This window comes from Trachurus japonicus, chromosome 23 (genome assembly GCF_045865225.1).
Source record: "Trachurus japonicus isolate A0001 chromosome 23, Traja_1.0".
Lineage (NCBI taxonomy): Eukaryota > Metazoa > Chordata > Actinopteri > Carangiformes > Carangidae > Trachurus > Trachurus japonicus.
The window spans coordinates 9,172,605-9,197,162 of NC_140929.1; the positions used below are offsets into that span (position 1 = coordinate 9,172,605).

Below are 24,558 nucleotides of genomic sequence, written 5' to 3' on the forward strand. Positions count from 1 at the left end.
CACACACACAGAGTGAAAAACACATTTGACAGTGACGTGAAATCAAATATTGAACAATCTCTCTCCTCCCCACTTCCTCGCCATAAGGTATGGGACATGGAAAGTGGAGAGAAGATGCAAGACATCGAGGCTCATCAGGGAGCCATTCTGTCCTGTCATGTCTCACCAGACGGATGCTTCTTCGCGACTACCTCTGCTGACAAGACCGCCAAGGTTCAACACACACACACAGACACACAAACACACACACACACACACACACTCACACACTCAGTCACACTCATGGGATGAGACATATCTGTTTGAGCTGCCAGTAACAACTTGACCTATTACACATTGGCATCTTTTCCTCCAACCTCCTTCCAAACTTATTACTTACAGCCACACACACACACACACACACACACACACACACACATGGATGTGTTGCCGCGGGTGATATCTCAGGCGAAGAGTTTACCCATAAGGGAGGTGGCGGCTGGACCTCGGAGATTAGCGTGCAGCTGCTGGCCCCAGGCCTGGTGAGGTAGCTCCAGGTCAGCCCGTCCTCCTCCCTACGTCGCCCACGTCCACGTTCCCTGAACATTTTAGTCTGATTAAAATAAAATGGCAGCACGATTGGACCTGCTGAACCAAAAGTCTGGCGTGCAGACTCGCTCGCGACCGAAACCCGCCTTCTCTGTCTGGATGTAGTTTTTGCCAGGACGCAGTTTACCAACACCACTGCGCTCGACTTTGGCCTGACTTTGCCTGACTCAGGAGGGCGTTTTTTCCACAAGCAGCTCTTAAATCACCACTTTTCCTTCTACGTCGTCTGCGCCCTTTAAGGGATAGTTCAACATTTTGGCAAATTGGTCCATTGCCATAATCCCTATAGCAGTAGGTGCGTTACCTTCAATTGTCGGTGCAAGCTATTTTTAGAACGGTGGAGCAGAGCCGCGAGCTGCTCAGAGCTACGCTACGGAGGCTAATGGGATTTCTTGGTTTCCCTCATCAAACTCATCAAATCCACAATCCAACAACTCAAAAACGCTTCGGTGGACAAGTTGTGACCTGCACATTCACCACGCTATGAGATAATAACGGTACTTTACGAGACAGAGTTGTTTTCGAGGGAAATTCATGCAAAACCGCTGATGCGTGTTCCAGTCGGGAGCAGTTTTTTAGCAAGCAGTCTCTACTGTATATTTGCCTCGAAAACAACTCTGTCTCGCAATGTTACATTATTATTTCATAGTGTGGTGAAAGTGCAGGTCACAACTTGTCCACGAGAGCGTTTTTGAGCTGTTGGATTGTGTATTTGATGAGGTAAACCAAAAAATCCCATGAGCCTCCGTAGCGTAGCTCTGAGCAGCTCGCAGCTCTGCTCCGCCGTTCTAAAAATAACTTGCACCGACAATTAAAGGTAACAAACCTACTGCTAAAACTATAGGGATTATGGCAACGGGCCAAGTTGCCAAAATGTTGAACTATCCCTCTAATGGTACAAGCTAAACTGTACACACTCCTCGACACGGACTTGCTTCCGCTGTCGCTCATTTTTATTGGATCATAATTGATTGTGGGTTCAGTTTTAGGGTTATACTCCTCCATCTAATATTCACCCCAGCATCCATGCAAACTCTCTCTCTCTCTCTCTCGGTCTCTCGGCCGTTGGTTAAAGCAGTTGATCTAGCGCCACTGCCACCAAGTTTCACACGGGAATTTGGATTTGGTCGACACTTTACTGTAGAGAACAGCCACTGGGTCGCCAGCCAACCTGGCTTCTGTCAGAGAGAGAATGTGTGTTTTATGGATTTGGCAAAGATGATAATTGAGGTGTGTGTGTGTGTGACTGTGCGTGAATGTGTGTGTGTATGAATGTGTGTGTGTTGTGAGGCTGGTTAGCAGCCAGCCTCATAGTCCTTGCTCTCCAGACCGAGCTGGGGCTTTGGTCGCTCAAAACACACACACACACACACACGACACCAGAGTCCCTGGTCTCCATCTATCTAAGGTCAAACCGAAAGGCTCAGCCATGAGCGTCTTTGTTGAGGGAAGGTTTTTGTATTTTTTCTATTCCTCTCATTCCCCGCTTTCCTCCATCTCTCTCTTTCCCTCTGTCCCCCTCTTTTTTTCTATTCTCTTTTTCCTTCTTTCTCTGCTGACCTTCAGATGAATGGGACTTTGTTGCACAGACGTAGTTAGGGGGGGCTGCCAAATGAAGTGTCTAATTATGAGCTGTGTTATTTTCTGTGCAGAACAGGATGCAACCGGGGGTAAGGAGGGAAGACTGGGATAGAGACCAATGAGCGCGCGACAGAGATGTGAGGGAAGATAAAAAGGGAAATCCAAAAAAGAGAAGTGAGGGAAAGACAACAGCAGAGTGGGAGCGCGCTAACTAACAGTTGCATCATTCTTATGCAGTGCTGTAATAACACTAGCCCCGAATTTATCCTCATAGTTCAGTTCTTTTTTTTCAGTTCAGTTCAGTTTATTCGATTAGCATTTTATCCCCCCCCCTTCTCAACAGATGGAATTCACTTAATATACACAAATACATAATACACAGCACCCGTACACAGGTCATGACCAAATAAAACTTACTTTATCCTTCTTCTATTATTACTCCCAGGTAAACACAGCAATGTTGATTTCTATAATCATATTCCATCTACAATAAATCACACAATAGAAACATGAAGCTCAGTTTTTATGCAGTAGATGCAGATTTTTGTACATCATACATAATATACGTACTGATTTCTTTCCTGTCTTTACATGTATGTCTGTATTTTATTTTCTACTCTTAGTTGTGGCGCTGCGAGTCCTGGCAGTGCGTCCACACGCTGGTCGGCCACCAGGATTGCGTCCGAAGCTGCCGATTCTCCTGGGACAGCCGACGCCTCGCGACCGGAGACGACAACGGAGAGATCCGGGTGAGTGTTAACTTAAAAGGCAATTCGACTGATCAACTTTTCATTTGTAACCATTAGTTGCAGATCTAGGAATTTAGGCTCATTAGGCTTTTTCTTTTTTTACTGTTGGAAAAAAGCATTTTGGCAGTAAAGTGCTGCCAAAATGCATGAACGTGGAGTGGAGAGAGGGTTTTTAGGGAATTATGGAGAAATTGAAGCAGCGAAGAGAAGAGTGGAGGGACTGATGGAGGTAATCAGTAATAAATGATAGCGCAGGTGAGGAAAGACTGACTCATCCTCCCTCCTCAATATCAACCACACCAAATGATATTATGCTGCTAGTACGAGAGGTATGACAAGGCCTTAAACCATCTAATTTGTTGTGCAACACACACACGCACAAAAAAAAAAGATGCAATTACAGCAGTCACCATTTATTCCAAGACATCACCACATAATTACACCTTATCGCTCATTTAGATAAAGTGCTTACTAATACAGCATGATTGCTGCTGCAGTGTACAGAGGAGGGGGGGTGGGGGGAGATGAAAGGAAGAGGGGGGGTGAGGGGGGGTGCAGGTTGTGTGACAAGTTGGGATGAAGGGAGCAGGAAGGAGGAGGATGTCTGACAGTGGGAGGTGAAGGAGAGGACTCGGGGCTGCCAAATTGGATCCCCAAGGCTTTGGGATTGGGCACCATTCATCTACACACACACACACACACACACACACACACATAAACACACAGAGAATAAAAAGTTAGACAGCGTAAGAGGAAGATGAGGAGAAGTCATCTGCCGTTGTTCAGCCTGCAGCGACGCATGGTGCTTGTGCAGCAGCAGCAGCAGCAGCAGCATCAGTCGGCGAAGGGTTAATGCCCTCTGGTGGCCTCCGAGCCACCGAACCCGCTCCATTATCCAAAGAAATGGCCCAATCCATCACATCCAATTACATAAAACCACTCTGAAATCTCACCCCTTGTTTCTATGGAAACAAATCTGAGTCATTCGGCACAAAAAAAGCACGCCAAGTGTTAAATATAGCTGCATGTCTGTGTGTGTCTGTGTGTGTGTGATGTGTCATTGTCAAGGCAGCGTGGCATGTGAACAGTTGCGTAACAGCTGCAAAATCGACATGGTGATGATGTGATGATGTGATGCACCGGTGTCAGCATTCCCCGACATTTCGTTACATAAGTGATGCATTATGGGTAATTTCTTGCGCAGATTCGGCTCCTTAATTCAATTCTATAGATCGTAAAGTTTCATTTCTGACGAGTGTTACGTTTTTGTCACATGACATGAGCATTTTAGTGGCATCTGATAGAAAAGGAGACCGTCCTTCATAATATGTGACCACCTGTTATCACACTGTCTCCGTGGCAACTGAAAAATTGACCAAGTTAGTGAAATTGGTGACAGGAAGTTTATTTTTTTTATTTGATTTGATTTCACCATTTGTCATTTGTCTCTATTTTATATTGTGGCTTTTACTTGGTGGTTGTTTTATGATGTTTTTTTTCTGTCCGTCTCAGCTCTGGAGCGTCAAGGATGGAGCTTTGCTGAAGATTTGCTCGCGGGACGGTAAAGATGGCATGGACTCGCTCCACGGAGGCTGGGTCACCGACATGCACTTCTCTCCAGACAACTCCCTCCTGGTTTCTACTGGTGGCTACATCAAGGTACGGTAACAAACATGGATCGTATTGGTTTCCACAGCAGTGTTGTCGGTGATTAGGAATCGGAGTGTGGAGTAGAAACACAGTTCAAGAGGCACAAATGAAGTTCATATGTTCCAAGAAAACATGCCAAACTTTCTGCAGCAGCATTTATATAAGAGGAAACATGAATCTAGAATAATTTTGGGTAACCTTTAATTTACAGGCGGCTAATTACGTGATAATGTCAAGAAATAGGCAACAAATGACGGTCAATTTCAAAGTTTACGCATTCTTTTCATGCTTTTTCATTATTTCTAGGCTATTTCTATGCAATCAATTGTTATTTCTTGGCTATATTTCTCGACATTACTATGAATTGACCGGCTATTTCTAGACATTATGACGTAATTACTTGATATTACCTAATTTGGTTTTCTATTTAGCAATTTGTCTTATGTTAAATGGCAAAATATATGTTAAATATTGTGATTTATTCACTTCCCAAGGTGCAATCCAGTTTGAAAGTGACTTGTTGATATATAACTGTATAATACATTACTATATCCCATCTCCTGCCCATTCATATTCTCATTATACACTTTAGCATAATAGCATAATTACTACCTTTCTTTTATTTTAATCAATATCAGATGTGTTTGTGTTATCGATTGAGAGATGTTTGTGTTACAGTGAAAACAATACAAAAGAAAAGAAAACCAACATGCACCAGTGTTGCTGTCGCAGTGGCTCAGGTTTACATAAAAACACCCAATACCCTGGAGAATGATATCAATGCCTCCTTGTGACGTGACTGGAATAGTGTGTGTGTGTGTGTGTGTGTGTGTGTGTACACCTTTTATTGCCTTTAGTTTTACAGGAGATGGGGTCACAGAGCGGACAGTCTCAGCCGGCCTATGATTGGCTATTTGCTGGGCAATGATGTAATCCTCCAGAGAGAGAGAGAGAGAGAGCAGTTCTGATCGATGAGGCTTTATATCTCAGATTACTCCTGATACTGTGTGTGTGGGGTTGTGCGCTAGTGTGCATGAATATGTGCATGTGTGTGTCTTTGTTTATACCTGCCTGTGTGGGTCGGTGGATGGATAGATGGCTGGTTGGATGGATGGATGGATGGATGCTGTTCAGGCTGTTTTTATAGAGAGATGGACATGAACGCATCATACTGTAATCTCATCCACTGCAGAACCACTATTGACAAGATCATAAAGCCTGTAAATGAGCTCAAAGGTAATGAAACCTCAGAATGTGCGTCTTCTTTTCTTTTCTTTTCTTTTTTTTATGTAACACCGTCTCTTTTTATATATTTCATAATAGAAGATGATGTTCTGAAGATGTAAACTCTCAGCTGTCAGACTCATCACGTTATTTATTTATTTTTTTCTTCTGCGGTGTAAAGGGCAGAGTAAAAGCTCTCAGAAAGCTCTTAAACAGAAAGACGAGGTGCTTGAAAGATCACCAGACATCATATATATGAGAATATAGGCCTGAAGTCTGAATTCACTGTTTTTTAACAAGCTAACGATGATGCAGGGAGTTACATGCACTTTTGGCTGCATTATATCATCTGTTAATAGGGCTGGAAAAACTATTTGTATATACATGACATTATATCACAATATTTCTGCTGAGATCTATGATTCCCTGAAGCCGAAAGGAACATTTCTGACACATTTATCGTGGTTTCTGCCCTGGTTCTGTCTAATTTACCTTTAATTTACCTCATTAACATGAGGTTTCTTGTTATTACGAGCTGTGAGTATTTCTTGTGTGGGCACAGTGACGTCATTTACAGTATAAGTGCTAAGCTAAGCTAATCACTTTGAACTTCATGTCACTCCCAGCATGATACAGTTGCTCCAGCGACAAATTTTAATATCAAATTATTACTTTAATCACACTGTAGCAGAAGTTTATAAACGTTAGAAAACAAAAAAATATCTCTATGGACTTCCAGTTTTACATTTAAAATATTAAAATATGTTCAATTGGAAAATAAACAAAACTTTTAACTCTTGTCAGTATAACTTTTATGCTAACTACCTCTGCTGCTGTGAGGTTTTTAGTGATGTAGATACAGTACAAGTTCTTCATTCACTGTTTTACATAAAATTATAAATACTTTTCTTCCTATTTTGCTTCAATTTCTGTGCAATTTTTAATTTATTTGTTTGTTAATTTGATTTTTATTTGTTGTAGCCTTTTTAAACTGTGCCCAAATTGGGAAGCAATCTGCTAACAGCTTTTGAAGTCCTCTAATAGAGTCTTCTGTTTGTCTGTTTTTATTTTTAATAAGCTTTATATTTACGCCTGCTCTCGCCGGTTTCGTGCTCATCAGCCCCCGTCTCTCCGTTACATTACCATGACAGTCATAATTATTGTGGGAATCAGCTTCTAGATCGCTCCATTACTTCGTTTCGTAGACTTTCTTCCCCTCACTCTGTCGCTCAGCAAAGCGATGTTGACTTGATGGATCAGCACGTGCATGTGAGGAGCAGTGATGGATTATTATGCCTGTCTTAAGGGATGAACCCCCGGAGTCGGGAGCTTTGATTGATTAATCGCACTGTGTGTCGGCCGGACAGATACGAGAGGCCATCCTGTCCGTCACAGTAATTACCATGACAGAGTGTGTACCACTTATGACAGATAATACGGCCTGCAGAGTGAGGAAGCAAGATAATAATCTAGCTGTCTATCTGTTTTAATGATTATTGCCACTGCCAGGGCATGCCGCCATGCTTTTACAGTTAACAAAATAAAGGTAAAAGAAAAATAAAACTCACATTCACACCTGTTCTGTTCGTAAACACTTCTCTCATATCTCTGAGCCGTAAGATATGACAATGAGAAGGAAGTGGCATTTCCATACAAATATGAACCAGGAGGAGCAGCATGGGCAAATAAATAGAGAGAAAAAGAATAAAAGCTGAATGAAAATGAAATGCTGTAATTATTTTCCTGTCAGTCTTGGGCAAAAAAGGCTTGGCAATCATCTGAACGTCCTCATGAGGGTATTTGGTTTGTATTTATCCTCAGCTGGTGTAAGGGAGAGATTTCATTATGGAGGATCAGTGGGATTGTGTCAAATGTGCCTTTGAATCATAGACGTAGACTGACTGATATTGAAGTTTGGCTGCAAAACCATGAAATCTGTGAATCTGTGAATGTGTGGTGCAAACTTTTTTCTTTTCTTTTTTTTTAATTAAAGAAGTTAGAAATATATGTACACTTGGTAAAATTATGCTAGAAAAACAGGTCATGAAAACAGTGAACAGAGCATCAACGATACGATATATTGTGATATATTGTGATACTATAGAACGAATCGCCTTGTTTACAACTACTTCTGGGTAGAAAACCAGCACGTAATTTGAATGAGAACAATAGTAACAAACGAGAGTTTAGCTAGCCTATATATATCATGTTTTTCACGCCACTATCACCGTTTAGACAAATCTGAAATGATTGAAGAAACATTACTATTTCTGTGTGCACGAGCAAAGCAGTTTTGTGTTGATATGTGTGGTATTTATTCAGTTTTGTGGAATCACTGTACTGTATATTTCAGTGTATCAATATTTTCTTACACCCCTATAAACAAAAGTGTAGCTAATTTATTTTATACGCCATGCTCCTGCTGATATTCATGTCACAACTTCAGCACAAACCTCACACAGACTAGTAACTGGTCAAACTCCCATGGCCTAAAATAGCTGCGCATCTTCTTCCAAGACGTTCATAGTCTGGAAAACTGGGTTTAACTGGTTCTGTATAAAAGAACCGACACTGAACGTCTAGATGTACAACAGTGAAACTGACCAGTATCGACTCGAACAGTTAAAAAAACTACTGTATGTGGCATTTAGTGGCTAAAGAGTTGGATATTTCCCCTGTGGGTTGTCGGTGCTGTGAAATGAAATCTAACACTTCTCTGTCCGCAGAGACGTTGCTCATAACTTTTCAAGGTGCTATGTCTTTGCTTTGAAATGTTGTGTTACTGTTATTGCCTTTATGTCCTTTAGTACAGTGCGATGCAGGATTTGGTGCCAACCTTTATTAGGCAGAACAAATAAAGGACAATCTGCAGTCCTAAGCTCCAGTAAATTGTTTTCTCATGTACAGGAGAACAAACAGAATCCGAAGGCTGTCGCAAATCCATTCGAGGGGCTATTTGTAAATACAGCAAGATGATATTAATACGGATTATTGTGCGTTAACGTAAACACAGCCTCTTTAAGGGATTGTGTTATTATTAGGATGATGATTTCAGTGATTGCGCTCTAGATCCACTGCAGATCTGTCCTGATTCAGAAGAGGTGCTTCTCTTTTACAGCAGACTAGTGTTACGTAACAAAGACAAAACAAAAAGTGTAGTGTAGTGTAGTGTATGTTAAAGCAGCTTTGAGAGGATTTCTGGGGGGAAAAAAATAAATAAAAATGAAGCAGAAAGCATGTTTTTTTTTTCTTTTTCTTTTTCTTATCATGATGTGATTCACCGGAGAGTTTTTCAGCTCTCAGTCAGATCTTCTCTCCGAGAGCCGCTCTGAACATCAGAAGCCCCCTTGTTGTGCACAATGACTCAGTGTGTGTGTGTGTGTGTGTGTGTTGCTGTTGTGTTGTGTTGCAGCTGCTAAACAGGATGATGTTGTTATTGGGTTGGATAAGAGTAGGAGAAGTGACAGAGGGTGATGTCTCCCATGGTTCTCAGTTGATATGATGCAGCGTGAAGCTTGTAGCGTGAGGACTCCTTATTGTTTGCCTATTTCTATTTGTCTCTTTGGTGATGCGTTCACGTTCGTCCCAGTGGGTTTTTTCTTCTTTTTTTTGTTTTACTCGTCTCTGTCAGTACTTCTGCCTTAATCATCTCTCAGGCTCCTCTCCCTTTCTCTCCGCCTCTCTTTTATCACTCCCTCCCTCCCTCTGCATGGTCGGGTGAATGGGTGTGAGTGTAATTAAAAGCAGCAGGCTATTGTGTGGGGGTATATGTGCTTGTCCAATCCCCTGGTGTGTGTGTGTAGTTACCTGTGTAGAGCGTTTAATTAAACATTTCTTTACGCTTCTTATCACCCGTGTTTCACTTTACATAATAAAAACATAGCATAAGTGCTCGTATTGCTGCGTTAGGTAGGTTAGGTAAGCATGTGAGCAGATATGTGTGTGTGTTTTATGTGTGTGTGTGTCGCTGTGGTGTGATGAAGTGGTGCCATCCGGCCCCTCTGAAAGAAGCTGTTACATCCTACACTGATTCCCATCAGTCCTCCTTTCCCTCTGTTCTGGGTCCTGCCAGGAAACGCTGTACCTGTCTCACACCTGGCCCTTGACTGACTCACACACTAAAACACACACACACACACTCGAGGACACACTCATCAGACGGCAGTGAGTCGATCTGTCACAGCGCCACGATCCGAGGGGGGAGGCGGCAGGTGTGAAAAGGCTCATCCTGACTGCAGGAACACACACATGCCCAGCAGCCCCAGAATAATTCACACCAAGCTGTCGTTAAAAAAAAAAACACACAAAAAAAAGCTCCTAAAGAAATTCCTCTCCATTAACACTGAAGCGGATCCGCCTCATTCAAAAACCCAAACGACGCACACAGGAGACTCTTCTACTTATTTAACCGTAATCGATATCTCCTCAGGTCTGTTTCACTAAACCAGCTGTCAGACTGAGGTGGCATCTCGTCAGCACAGCAGGGACGGATCAGATCTGTTAATCCTCCTTTTTTCAGTGGGATCTGCTGCTGAATGTTTTTTTAAAAATAAAAAAGGTCTTACCACAAATTAACAATCAAGGAGATGGATGAGAAAATGGAAAACCCACTGAATACAGACCACTGGTGTCATTGGTTAACCTTTAACACACACTTTTCCTGCTTGGTTACTAATAAGCTAGCCTGGGTGCGATTGTATTCGCTCTGCAAGTCGGCCTGGAAACCATGGAGCCAATCACACAACGGGGAGGGGGCAGCAAGACGATGACACACCGAAGCGACATTGTTGATATCTTGTCGATCCAACATGGCGGCAGGCGCTTTACCTTTCGATGCAGCGTTAGAAAGTGTTTTAAGCAGTTTAGACCGCAAGTTTATTTTGAGAAAAGAGCAGATTTCTGTCGCTCTACATACGTCATCGGGTACGATTGATACGATTGGCTATAAGCTACGTACAGACGCATTTGATAGACATTCATAACGCCCAATAAACAGCACTGGGCTTTCGTTAACCACGCCTCAAATATGAAAAAATGAGCAGGTGGTTCCCAGACCGAATCTCAATCTACATTGAGATGAGGCAGGCTACTGATAAGAAGCTCTCAGTTACATTCATAATATTCACCTCAACCAAATCCAGATTTACACCTGTGTGATTTGTGTAACATGCAGTTTTTTTGTTTGTTTATTTTGTTTATTTTTGCTGCAAAATAACGTGTGATGTGATACCACTCTACTGAGCAGCCCAGGGGTCATATGGTAGAGAAAATATATATTTACTCTGGTGGAAAATATGCAGCAACTGATTTCCACATCACTTCTTTATGCCCTCAAACCCCCCGAGGGGGAGAGAGAGTCGTGCTTCATTTCAAAGCATAAAAAAAAACCACAAAAACAGCGTCAAATGTGTTGCCGGCTCTGTTTTCAGTCTCCTGTATTTGTGTTTGTATTGTCAGTCGGGACGACGGCGACCTGACAGGCTGATCAACCACTCAACAGTAGATTACACAGTAGAGTCTCAATCCAGAAGACACAGAGGTTGCCTGGATATAACGGCGCTTTATCTGAGGATGCAAGTCTTTATTTAGAGTAAAAAAAAACACAACAGCAGTACACGAGACGGAGCATGCATGATACGAAATGGGAAAACTAATCTCATTGGGTGCACAGTAGCATTTAAAACAGGAAACATTTATGGCAAATTTAATTAATTTTGACTGAATTACCATGAACAATGGATCGGTCGGTTGGTTGTTGTGCAGGGGCAGCAGAGTAAATCCATGCAGGTCGTTAAATTGAATTTATGTGGCCGTGCTGTAATAGAATAAAACCAAATGATGTCATATAGCATGATCCTGCAGCAAATACATTTATTCTGCAGTATCCTATGGGTGCGTCCTCATGTGTGTGTTAGAAGAGCAGCCGGACCAGCTCATCGATATATAACCCAACAGGATACAATCACTAGTAATTATACTGTTCTCATCTTGTGGAAACACGATTTAACAGCAAACTAAACTCTTTTCAATAAGTGCAGGAATCAGGAATGATCTTAGCTGTGCTCGTTTCCCTCATCAAACTCATCAAATACACAATCTAACAACTCCAAACGCTCTGGTGGACAAGTTGTGACCTGCACATTCACCACGCTATGAGATAATAACAGAACGTTACAAGACGGAGTTGTTTTTTGAGGTAATTTCACGCAAAACCGCTGATGCGCGTTCCCGTCGGGGGCAGTTTTTCGGCAAGCAGCCTCTGTATTTTCCTCAAAAACAACTCTTAAGACTATAAGCCTAAGCCTATATAGAGATTATGGCAATCAATTTGCCAAAATGTTGAACTATCCCTTTAACAATTCTTCCAACAACCTACGTTGTATTTTAGCGCATACAAAGTATATAAGTTCACAAACTCACAAACATAATCAAATACTATCAAAAATCAACTCAAAGCCTGAGGCAGGACAGTAATGATAATACAATTTATATAGAGGAGTCAGTTTGAAAACCTGAAATGCTCTTTAAGTTAGGAAAATCATATTTAGATTATTTTTGACAGATACCATGATACAGTATGTGATACTGTATATGATTTCAGTTGGACAGGTTGTTTATTGCCTTTTTATCTTCACTTATAAAAACCAAACAAACCGTTTTCTTTATGTATGATGGATAATATGATCTATAGGCTACGATTTGAATTTTGCACTCGTTCACACTGCAGCAGCCGTATCACCTACCAGCAGTAAGTTCCTTCCTCTCTTTTATTGAATTTTTTTGTTTTATTTTGTCTCATCGATGCTCCTGCACACACATTACACACCACATGTTCACACACAAACACACACTCTCCTCCGAACAGTGCACTTCCCCCCCAGACGGATGGGAGTGTTTCAGATGACAGTTCTCTCCTGCCACCAGTGTTGTCAGACATCACTTATCAGCCGAGCTTGTGATGGAGGAGAAAGAGAGAAACACAATTTCACCTTATCGCACCTTCTTCTTACACTCCTCCACCTCCTCCTCCTCCTCCCTCGTTCCTCTGCCTCCAAGTTCCCATCAGACCTCCTCTTCCTGGGTTTTCCTCCACCGTTATCTCTCTGTTTCACACATGTTTTTTCATCTTTCTGCTGTCGTTTCCTTCACCTGTCGGTCCAGTTTGGTGACCTCATGGTTGGAGCTCACTCTCTCTCTCATAATCTTTTTTTTTCTTCCTATTTCCACACTCACGACCCTGTGCACTGCGGCTCTCTATGTTTTACTTTTTGTCTTTTTTGATGTTTACTTTTGTACAGTAGGTCAGCCTAAAGCTCTCTCGGATCACTTGAGATTGCTTTCACCCTTCAGTCACGCTGCTGCCGCCTCCATCGCCTCCCTCCTTCTTGCTTCTTTCAGCCCGAGAGCCGTCATTGTTAAGCGTACTATATCTTTAACAAGACCTCGGCGGCGGCCAGTGAACTATTAGAGGCCGTCATCGCTCTGAAAAGCGAGGCTCAAAGTGGAGCGTGACGTGAGGAAATGAGGAGTGAAGGTTGCGCTGACCTTCTCCTCGAGGGACGTTTGATGGACGGCGAATCCGTCAAAGATTAAGAAACAGTTGGTTAGCAGGGAGCAGAGGGGAGAGGAAATGCAATTACCTCTCTGAGGGATGGATGGGGGTAACAAGGAGTCAAGACTCTTGTATAATGACACTGACTAAGCCATAAGTAAATGTGTCTCCATGTTCCCTCAGCGCCTTCTCTCATCCGTCAGTCCAAGTTGACTGTAGGTGTCTCCGCCTGAGGTCTGTTTTTGTTTGTGAAGTCATAAATATAACTTTTTTTTTTTTGCATATGCAGCCTCTGTTGGTTGGAAATAACAACAAAAGCAGGTTATGTGTGCGGAAAAAAACATTTTCCGTTTTAGAAACCAAGTAGTTTAGTTTTGTGGTGCAGTGTCAGAGAGAAAGAAAAAGAAGAAGACAACACAACAAAGATCAGGAAATGCAGTTTGTTTTAATTGACAGATTTATTTTTAAGTGTGACAGTTTATGTTTGAGGAAAAAGTTAAAATTAGAAACAGAGCTAATGACCTGTGAGCCGATGACAAGTGACGAGATTCAAACTCTTATTGTCATTTTACCTTTGGGGGGTTTCATGTGAGTTGCATCTTAAAAAAATAGGACAGAATCTACTCCCAAATTTGTTGATAATATTAAGATTATAAATCAATCTCTTGGCCAATAGTTGTGATCGGTTGTTTAATGTTTAACCATCGAAACAGCAGCTAAAATGTGCAAAAACTCAAAGTTACATAGTTCGTCATGTTCTCTTTGCAGTTGCGAAGCTACAGAGGTTTACAGATAATTTCATTGATTAGTCGAGCTATGGCTAAGGTTAAGTGAAGTCTATGGATTGCTCTGTCTACCTACTGATCCAAACTAACCTATGGATATTGAAATTACTATCACTTATGACAAAGATGAAACTGAATCCTCATAATTGAGAGAAAAAAAAAAGAATGAAATGAAATTAGATTCTTAAAATAGGCTCCGACCAACCATTTGATTGATTAGGTAATTGATTTATCTTTACAGCTGCGCCTGCTATGATGCTATTCATTCATCCAGAACATAGATTCTTGCCCCAGAAAAAAAAAAATCTATTTTTCAATGACCACACTGACTTAAATTTTAAAAAATCCATCTGCGCTCTGTAGACTCAGACTGAAGTGTTCATGACAGCTTTCCTGTAAAACTGTCACATTGTCTGACTGAGCCTGAGACTCACACAGTCCAGCTTCCACTGCTGTGTCACATTTCTACAGTGTTGGTCTTGACATACATGCGTGTGTGTGTGTGTGTGTTTGAGGCATTTGACACACGTCTGTCCAGTTCATCCTTTATTTTATTTCATTATTTATAAACACATTGTACAACCACTTCATTAACAGTGTATCTTTTCCCTGGCTTTTCTCTTTTTGTCCTTTTAATGTAATTTGAGGAAAAGTTTCTGCAACAGTCTGGACTGATTTTCCTTGTGGGCTTCGTTAACCTTTAATTTAATCTCCTTGAAGCACTTTCCTGGACATCGATCTCCCCCTCTTTGATATTACTGCAGCTTTATGTTGGTTAAAAGTCGACAATGCACCCTTTTTTTGCATTTACCTTTCATCCCTGTCCTCCCTCACTACTTTCTCCAAACGTCGTCCAGAGATTGAAATAACTCTGTCCTTGTAACAGGCCACCGTGTCAGTTCAGGCGGCGTTCACACTTTTGATTTCATTGAGCGCTTTGCTTTTTCTTTTTCTTCTTTCTTTGTGCTGCTTCAGAAGTAAGTACCCCGCAGTGCTGCTCCAACATATCAGCAGACCCACCTCCAAAAATAACTTCACACACTTATAAGATGCAAAACAGCTCCTTGAAAGTGCACGTATCGTTTTTCATGATCCATTGTTCTGTTTTCCACCAATTTCTCTTTTTCCTTCTCCTGCAATTATTAAAAAAATGTTCATCTTTCCAAGCACATGTTCTTTTTCATGTGTTCAAAATGCAACTAGAGTAGATATAGTTTCTACGTGTCCTTCAATCTGTGCTTTCTCTTTCTCACACATGCACGAGACGAAGCGTGCGAGTGAAGATCTTTGAGAGAGTTAAGCGTGGAACGAGCGTGGCCTGGTTTCTGTGCTCTTGTTGTCAGGCTCGGGGTATAAACACGGGCTGGTGAAATATTTATCTGTCTCTGGGAGGCAGTTGTTTCCCCTGCGCTGCTCATTAAGCCGGGGTTAATTGTCTCTTTCTGGCTGGAGAGGCGAATCACACGGAGACAGAATGAGGAAGAGCGGAGATGGAGGAAGATAAAACACCTGGATATACTGTACACACATCATGCTCTTTGTCTTGTCTCTTTTACAGTAGGATTTATCATAAACTCTTAAATCTTACTAGTTTTTTACTTCGTTTTTACCCTTTTCCCATCTCAGAGGACGTTTTCAGACTGAATCTCCTCCTTCATCCTCCTTCTATCTGTGATCTGTAAAGGTAGAGAAGGAGATCCTGGAAAAACAGTTTGATCAGGCCGCATTTAGAAAATACACAAATCAAAAGTTCAAGCCCCTTTCTTCAGACTTCTCTCTGAAGTGACGCACAATGCTTGTTCTTTTCTGTCACAACGTTGCTACAACTGTTTTGCAGAATTTAGCAAGCCAGCATAAACTCTTGTCATAAAACTTTTGTCGTCTTTTCCGTACTGTAATTAATTGAAGACTCTGAGCACGTGTGCGGTTAGTGCATGGAGAGAGGTGAGGGAGGGGCAGATGGCAGTTTGATGTATTTGTTCGTAGCGATCAAAATGATTGGATGGCGTCTTCACAGGATTGTCCGTTCCACAGGTGACTGATGTTTTTCCGTTATTGTGAAAAAGCATTTAATTAATTGGTTCGAAGATGATTTCAACCAATACAGTAAAATATGCTCCAGAAAAAGATGCCATAACACAAAATCATCAAAATCTCACCGTCAACTATAAGTACTATATGTTGTACTATACATTTTATGATTTGCTATACAACATGATATAACATGGCAGTGAATGGGCTTGCTGGGTGTTGTTCTCTGTAATTCAGCTTCCTTTGTCCACCTGTTTCCAGTCTTGATGCTAAAGCTAAGCCAAGAGCACATGGTAATAGAGTGCTATTGATTTCCTTATGTAACTATTGCCCTGAGAGCAAAGTTGTATTTTCCAAAATGTCAAAGCTATTTTAACAAATAGCATTCGGTGAGGCAAACCTCTTTTTTTTTCTCAGCATTTTTAATCAGCATTTTGATGTGCTCAGGATAAATTGATGACCGTGGAGGGAAGGAAACCACCTGTCGAGCGTAACAGTAAATATATAATGAACATACTGTTTAGCACAGTGCCGATAAGATAAACGTTATCTCTACAGTTTTTGTCTCACTGTGATGCAACGTCATGTCGGTCTTCAGAGATCAGACTGCTGCTGGACCACCTGGTTCACTGGTCTGAGATCAGCTCTGTTCTGCTTTTCATCTGCATCTGAGGTTTGAGTGAGAAAGAGTTAATTTCACCAGATTTCACACTGCGTTCTTCACTCCAGGACTTCGCCGTCCTCCTTCTCATTGTCACTTTCTCCTGTTTCTCACATTTTTCATTTTTCTCCTCTTTTTAGATTTACGTCCCCAGCTCCTCTTTTCTCCACCAGCTCATTTTCTTTTCTCTCTCACCTCCGCTTTTGATATCTCTCTTTATTATCGCCATCTTTAGGTTTTGCTCTCAAATGATTTTCTTTCCATGGATGTGCCGCTTTCTTTCTTTCTTTCTTTCTTTCTTTCTTTCTTTCTTTCTTTCTTTCTTTCTTTCTTTCTTTCTTTCTTTCTTTCCCTCTTTCTACCCTTCCATTGCTTTCTTTCTTTCTTTCTTTCTTTCTTTCTTTCTACCCTTCCATTGCTTTCTTTCTTTCTTTCTTTCTTTCTTTCTTTCTTTCTTTCTTTCTTTCTTTCTTTCTTTCTTTCTACCCTTCCATTGCTTTCTTTCTTTCTTTCCCTCTTTCTACCCTAACATTGCCTTCCATTGCTTTTGTTCTACCCTTCCATTGCTTTCTTTCTTTCTTTCTTTCTTTCTTTCTTTCTTTCTTTCTTTCTTTCTTTCTACCCTTCCATTGCTTTCTTTCTTTCTTTCCCTCTTTCTACCCTAACATTGCTTTCTTTCTTTCTGTCCCTCTTTCTACCCTTCCATTGCTTGCTTTTCTTTCTTTCTTTCTTTCATGCTGAAGAAGAGGTGTGTGTGTGAGAGAGAGAGAGCGACAAATGGAGGAAGAGGAGCGATCTATCCAGCCCAAGGACATAATATCTTTGTTTCCTGCTCCGTACAATCCATATTCATTTCTGTTTCCCTGCTTTTTTTGCTTTTTTCCCCCCTCCCCTCCCCTCCTCTTTCTTTCTTTCCTCTCATGGTCACCATTGTGATAAACAAATAGTTTGCCAGTAGAAAATAAAAGGAAATGAGGGTGAGAGAAATGAGGTGGGGGGTGGTGGAAGTGTGGAGGATTGTCTGTCTGAGCATCAATATTTCAGTGGACAGAACCTTGGATGAATAATTCAACCTCGGTGTCACACTGTTTCCCTCTCCGCAAGACTCTTGGCCTGGTCACTCTCTCTCTCTCACACACACACACACACACACACACACACACACACACACACACACACAGAGAGAGTAAATCCCTGGCTTTTTCGCTCAGAGATGGAGGTGGCCTTACAAAATCGCCTGAATCTACTCCAGCTGGTATCCCCTCTTTCTTTAATCCCCCTCCCATCCTGCCTCCATCCATTGTGTGGGTCCTTCTGGCTTCATCATTTCTTTGTGTGTGTGTGTGTAGAAACCGAACCTACTCCCCCTGGACCCTGTGACTGAGCTATTTATGTGAAAGGAAGATTAATTACTTACTTCCCCTCGCCCCCCCTCCCCACTCCCCCCTCTACCTCTCTTGAAAGACGCAACTGTGCGTTCACTCCCAGCTACGCGCGCACAGGTATTTCCCTTATGTAATCGGTGCTGCTGACTCTCCATCAGGTAGCCTGAATAAGCGGACCTATTTAGCCCTCACCACGACTAACGGTGAGGGGCCTGTCAGAGCAGATTTGGAGCTCCTCTGCTGTTGGACGACATGAATTAGGGTAACTCACCGACACGCGGCAGCTAGCCCGGCTTCCCCCAGATGTACGATGCTGAGGGCGAGTTTTATCTGAACATGCAGAGTGGTGTGTTGCTGTGTAGATACTGTATGGACTCAGTGGCCCTTGTTTGTTTTGTGTCATCAAGTTTTTTGTCACAGCAGATGTCATACAATAGGCTATGTGAATACTCTCCATCCTCGAGGTCAGGTCATCGGTGTTGTTAAAATACAATGACTGGATACCAGACTCCATCTCAATTGTTTGTCGTATAGTAACTATGGGGATATGAACAAAACAGCATGATATAAAAACCAGTATATTCCTCTCCCTGTCACAGATTTATTTTGTTTATACCATTGTAGCTACCTCTTTGATGTCTCCTATTTTATTAGGACATTTTTACAAAACAATAGTAGAAAATGGTAGAAAGCACAATGTTATGGGTTGGTTATGGCAAAACCAGTTATTATGACACTGAGATTTCTGATTTGGCAAATGCAGAGACTGCTTGTCGAAAAACTGCCCCTGACGGGAACGCACATCAGCGGTTTTGCATGAATTTACCTCTAAAACAACTCTGTCTCGTAAAGTTTTGTTATTATCTCATAGCGTGGTGAATGTGCAGGTCACAACTTGTCCACGAGAGCGTTTTGGAGTTGTTGGATTGTGTATTTGATGAGTTTGATGAGGGAAACCAAGAAATCCCATTAGCCTCCGTAGCGTAGCTCTGAGCAGCTCGTGGCTCTGCTCCGCCGCTCTATAAATAGCTTGCACCGACAAATAAAGGTAACGAACCTACTGCTATCACTATAGGGATTATGGCAATGGGCCAATTTGACAAAATGTTGAACTATCCCTTTAAATCCATATCTCCATATACTCCCCCCACTTGTATCTGCTCCTTGCATTATTATTCATGTAATGTGCAGCTAACATAGTTGCAACAATTCTTCAAGTTAATTTTCCGCAGCCTCAGCACAGAGGGAAGCGAGGACGCCGCGCTGTGCTGCACGTTTGGAAATATTTCCGTCCAACGGCGTGAAAACCCAAGACGGTACACTGTAAACACGCCCAGGGGTATAGTTCCCCCCACCGACAGCTCAGAAATACACATATACTGTAGTGTATAGTCATTTAGCGTCTATGTGCATCACCAGCTCTCCCATAAATCAATGGTCCCACAGTGATGGCGTTCGTATCAGCGCATCAGCCATCTGCTCTGAGGATGCAGGCAACTCACACACACACACAAACACACACAAACACACAAAACGCCTCTACGTATTCCCACCAGAGACACAAACCCTCATGGAAACAGACTCAGCTTCTGTGGAGCTGTTGTTTTGACAAATGTGCAATGTGTTTTTACCATTTACAGCATGATTAATCTGCATTTGTCGCTTTGTCTAGTGCTCATATCTGCGTCTCCTCGTCCCTTCAGCTCCCTCCTATGTCTTCCTCATCTCACTTTTTTCTGCATTTCAGTGTCTCCTTATTTCTGTCTCCCCTCTCCCATGAATATGCATGCCACCCCGTCTGGTCTCGTCACCGTCCTCTTGGTCTAAATGATTCAACATAGTGATTTTCTGGCCTTTTTTTTTTGCGTAGAAAACCCAGGCCTCACTCTGGAGCTAACAGCGTTTTCACACTTTCTGTCCACGCAGACAGCAGACTCTTTTTTTTAAACATTTAGTTTGCACCATCTCTCTTTTCTCTGTGCATTCCTAATCCTTTTATTTTTTATAACCAGTTGGTATTATGGAGTGTTTTTCCCCCCTTTTTTATTTTCCGTTTCGTCACGGAGTTTCATCATTCGTCTGCCGCCCTTGTTTGTCGTGGGATTCAGCCATGTTGGTTCTTTGACTCTACTTGTTCTCTCCCTCGTCTGTTTGGCTCCTTTATTTCTGTATTTATACATAAATGTGTGTGTGTGTGCAAGCATCTGAGTATTATTTCCTCGTGTGAGCTGTCAGCGCTTTGGCAGCCGGCAGCCATCTTTCTTTCCATCCATATGCAATTACACATTAACCAAGTGTCTCATTCTCTCCTCTGATATCTGCTCTGTGTGTTGTATCCTCGTTTCATGCCTCCACCTCTCTATCGATCCCACCTTTATCTTGTCTATCTCCCTTCATCCTGCCCCACATCTCTCTTTCTCTCTTCACTCCTGGACGAAAGAGTGGTGAAGGTTTCGCCGTGTGACCTTGAAACGTTCTTTACTCTGCTACGTTTCCCTTTTTTTCAGATCATCAGATCTAAAATCTGGTAATTCTTTATTTTATGGGCGCCATATTTTCCACCTAATTGCCTCGGCTAAGCAGTTATTACATTTTTAATGCTTCAGGGAAAACGAGCTGTGTCACTGTAATACACAGCAAAGATATTTTAAGGGCTGAGTCGCCTGTTTTTTTTGTTTTTTTTCCTTTTAAACGATCATCTTGTATCTAAATGGATGAAGAGCTGAGTTGCGGCAGATGAGACGTGTCAGGATCTTTGTGCTTCAGCTCAGCAGGTGATTGATTGATAACAGCATGTTGCAATTTGGCAGGAAAAAAAAGAAAAGAAAAAAAGTTAGTGAAAGTCGAGACGGGAGCGGTCCAATCAGTCACAATCAGGTGCTGCTGGTGGTGTGTGTGGTGAAAACAAAACACTGCTGGACCGACTGCAGGCTGAGGTTAGACTCGTAATCACCAGTTAGACATACTGTGTTTTATTCAACACAGTCAGCACGGAGCTGGAGTTAGATTGAACTTCCAGCTGGATTTGTTTCATCAGTAGCCGCGATCACATCAGGGAAGCTCTGATCATGATTAGTGAAACTCTTATATGCTAAATACATTCATATGTGTGTATTTATGTGTGTTTGTGAGCTGCTGAAACTAAATTGTCAACATGAATTTTTACTATGCAGCTGCTTTGCATCTGTTTCTCATTATGCATGAAGAAAAAAAAATCCCCATAAAGTCCAGTTATCTCCAAGGGACAATGTTATAATACACCAAACAATGATTTACAGTATGCATATGTAATGTTAAGACCTCTTATTCAGTTTCTATGTGTTTACATTTACATCCTGTACAGAGACACTGAATCTATTTGTTTGGTTAAATGTCATCTTCACGCTCTGGTCACATTTGGCCTCGAGGGCAGCGGCAAATTAACATTGCACAGATTTATCATGATGCCGGGTCCATACCAACTGACATTATGTAAAGCAGCTTTTTGCATTAGTTTCATTTATTTTGTGTTTTCTTTAACCCTCCAGGGTCTATGATCACGCTGGCGCGATCAGATCATGTGACGTTTTCAAACACCGTAACAAAAAAATCTAGATCTGGAGCGCAGCTGTCAACATCACTGGAAAAGCGTAGATTTGACGTTTGTGGAACATGTAAAACCGGAGATTAATTTGATATTACAAAAATATTTATAGCGTAAAAGTTGGATGAGATGGGCAGGCGTTTTTTCTCTCTCAATATATTTGCCTTTTTTTTGTCATTTTATAAAACAGAAAATAGTGGTTGAATCAGCTGATACTACTCTCTGTGATTCTTGGGGGTGGATCGGACCATATGAGTTTCGCTTTTGCCGCACACTACTGTCATGCATGTGTGGTTGTGTGTGTGTAACGGAGAAACAGCGCTATGCGGAGATGAATGAATGGAACGATATTGTGTTGGTCAAGCCAAAAGCCGGAAAATCTATTCGTAATTTTCCATGAATAAAATGCATGTATGGGAAACACTGCGATATACTGTATTTAGCGAAAATTGACCCATTAACAAACGTGGGTAACGTAGATTCATCCACATAGATATGGGACTCTTTTATAACCAAAAGCAAACTCCTCGGGGTCTCTTTAAAGTGAAAAAATAATTGTCAGATCATATAGGTTAAGTTGTGCTGAAAAAAAGAAGAAGATACCAAACACGGGCATAGGTGACTATTTTTCTATATAAAGGTAAAATTAGAAGTATTCAAAAACAGCCAAACAGGCTGTGACCTCTCTGTCTTCTGTTTTCCTTGGTGAAAGGCCGAAGGAGGAGACGTGTTTGAGGAGAGAAGCTGTGATTTATCTTTACATAGTGAATTATTAACAAGCGCAGGTTAGCAGGCGTCCGACTCTGAGGTCTTTAAAAAAAACAAAAAAAAACCATTTATTCAGGGTTATTGTCAGAGCAGGAGAAAGATGATGTAGCTGTGTCAGGTTTAACTCCATGTAATGTGTCATACTACATGTGTGTATGTACCTACCTGGATGCAGGACAATAGCAGTGACCTGAGCTGAACTGAGCAGAGGGCGGTAAATCAATGTGAGCTCACTGTTGATTAGCAGCAGTGAGGGATAGAAGCAAATGGAGTGACAATAATGGGAGACTTATTTTTAGAAGCAGAAAGTAAAGAAACAAGTTAATGGGACTGTTAGACTGTAAAATTAAGACTCGAATCGAACCACTGAAGCACAGGTTGGCTGTCAGAGCCTGGTCACACTGTCCTCCAGGAAGAACCATCTTTAATCTACTTCTATATACATAACCTAGTTTTTAAACCAGAAAACAGGTTTAAAAAGAAGAAAAAATAAGGCGGTAAGGTTATTTGAGTCTAAAATGTCACCGGTAAACTTTTTCAAGCTAAATTCTTGGACCCCCAAGATTTAATAGCATTTCCTAGTAACATTTATTATGTGTTGTGACAAGGCCGGCCAAGTCTCTGCAACGCTTTTCTTCTGAGAAACTGTATGTGTGTCTGTGTGTGTTTATGAGCAAGTGTATGTGTGTGTGTGTACAGTATATATGTTATGATGGCTGCAGTGGATGGGGTCCAACTAGCAGAAGTATTGGTCGTATGGCCAACACCGCCTGCAGCAACAGAAATATATAGTCGGCCATTTTCAGTGCACACATACACACACACACACCACAGTAGAGCTTGACAACCTGGGGAAAAAAAGAAAGAAGAAAAGTGAAGTTATGCATTGTGTTTTCATGCAATATGCAAATGAGCTGCTCTTAATGCTGTTGAAAGGTTTTTGTGATTAATGAACTGTGTGTGTGTGTGTGTTTGTGTGTTGGGATTGTTCTATAAGCTTGACATCTGTTGCCACCACCCTTTCTGCCACAGTGTGTCTGTCTGCCTGTCTGTCGAGAGACTGTGCTGTTGGCCTGCTTTTCTTTCCACACACACACAAACACACACACACACACACACCACTAAAGCTTCAGCCTATTAATTTGACTCATGTCGTCTTTTTTTTTATTTCATCATTTTACACTGTCGAAGTTGAAGGTGCACACACACAAACACACAAACACACACACACTGTTGTCAGGCTATAAATGATTGACTTGATGTGCCTTTGATGAATCATCCCAGTGAGATGGAGCTTCAGTGGAAAATGTCAACTTTAAACCGAGATTAAACGGAATCACTCAGAAAAGCTGCAGGGAGGGGTGTGTATGTGTGTGTCTGTGTGTCTGTGTGTTGTTGTTGTGTGTTTGACAGAGCCTGTGGGTGTGTGTGAGTTCGAGTGTGATAACATTATACAATTGAATTCATCATGGTCTTCTTGGCAGCTAATATAAAGCTCTCTGTGTCTCATTTTCTTTGTTTGTCTCACATGAAGCCTTGCACGCACCACTTGACTTTTGCCATCATTTACCTCTTACAAAAAAATATTTTTGAGATCTGAGACTCAAAACCCCTCGAGTTGCCGTCTCATTTACTCTCAGTGACCTCATTATAAGCTGTCACAGACAAACTATGTTAATTTGTCTTAACCAAACAAATCCAGCGAAAGTGCAACAGGAAACCAGGCGCATGCATGCAAATGGTGACCTGCTTGATTTTGTCAAAGTCAAACAAGATGTTAAATATTAATTAGTGAGTGATTAACAGGCCAAGGTGGCAGATTTTGTTTCTCTTTAACAAAAACAAGCTAGCTGTTTCCCTCTGTTTTCAGTCTTTATGCTAAGCTAAGCTAACAATACAGACCCGAGAGTGGTATTTATCATCTTTAACTTTTGCCGTTTGTCAAAATTAAACAAAAGAAAGTGTTTCATAAAGAGAAGTTTTAGGTCTTAAAACAGTCTC

At 41.6% G+C, this 24,558-nt stretch overlaps 1 protein-coding gene across 2 annotated transcripts in view; it reads left to right on the forward strand.

Annotated features, from left to right (window-relative positions):
* The window catches only part of apaf1 (apoptotic peptidase activating factor 1), a 49,491-nt gene that overhangs the window by 23,611 nt on the left and 1,322 nt on the right, over window positions 1-24,558 (forward strand). For both annotated transcript variants that reach the window (XM_085768991.1, XM_085768993.1), the window contains 3 exons: window positions 88-213; window positions 2,793-2,918; window positions 4,431-4,577. In XM_085768991.1, coding sequence (XP_085625117.1) covers window positions 88-213; window positions 2,793-2,918; window positions 4,431-4,577 — 399 coding nt within the window. The remainder of the gene's footprint in view (window positions 1-87; window positions 214-2,792; window positions 2,919-4,430; window positions 4,578-24,558) is intronic.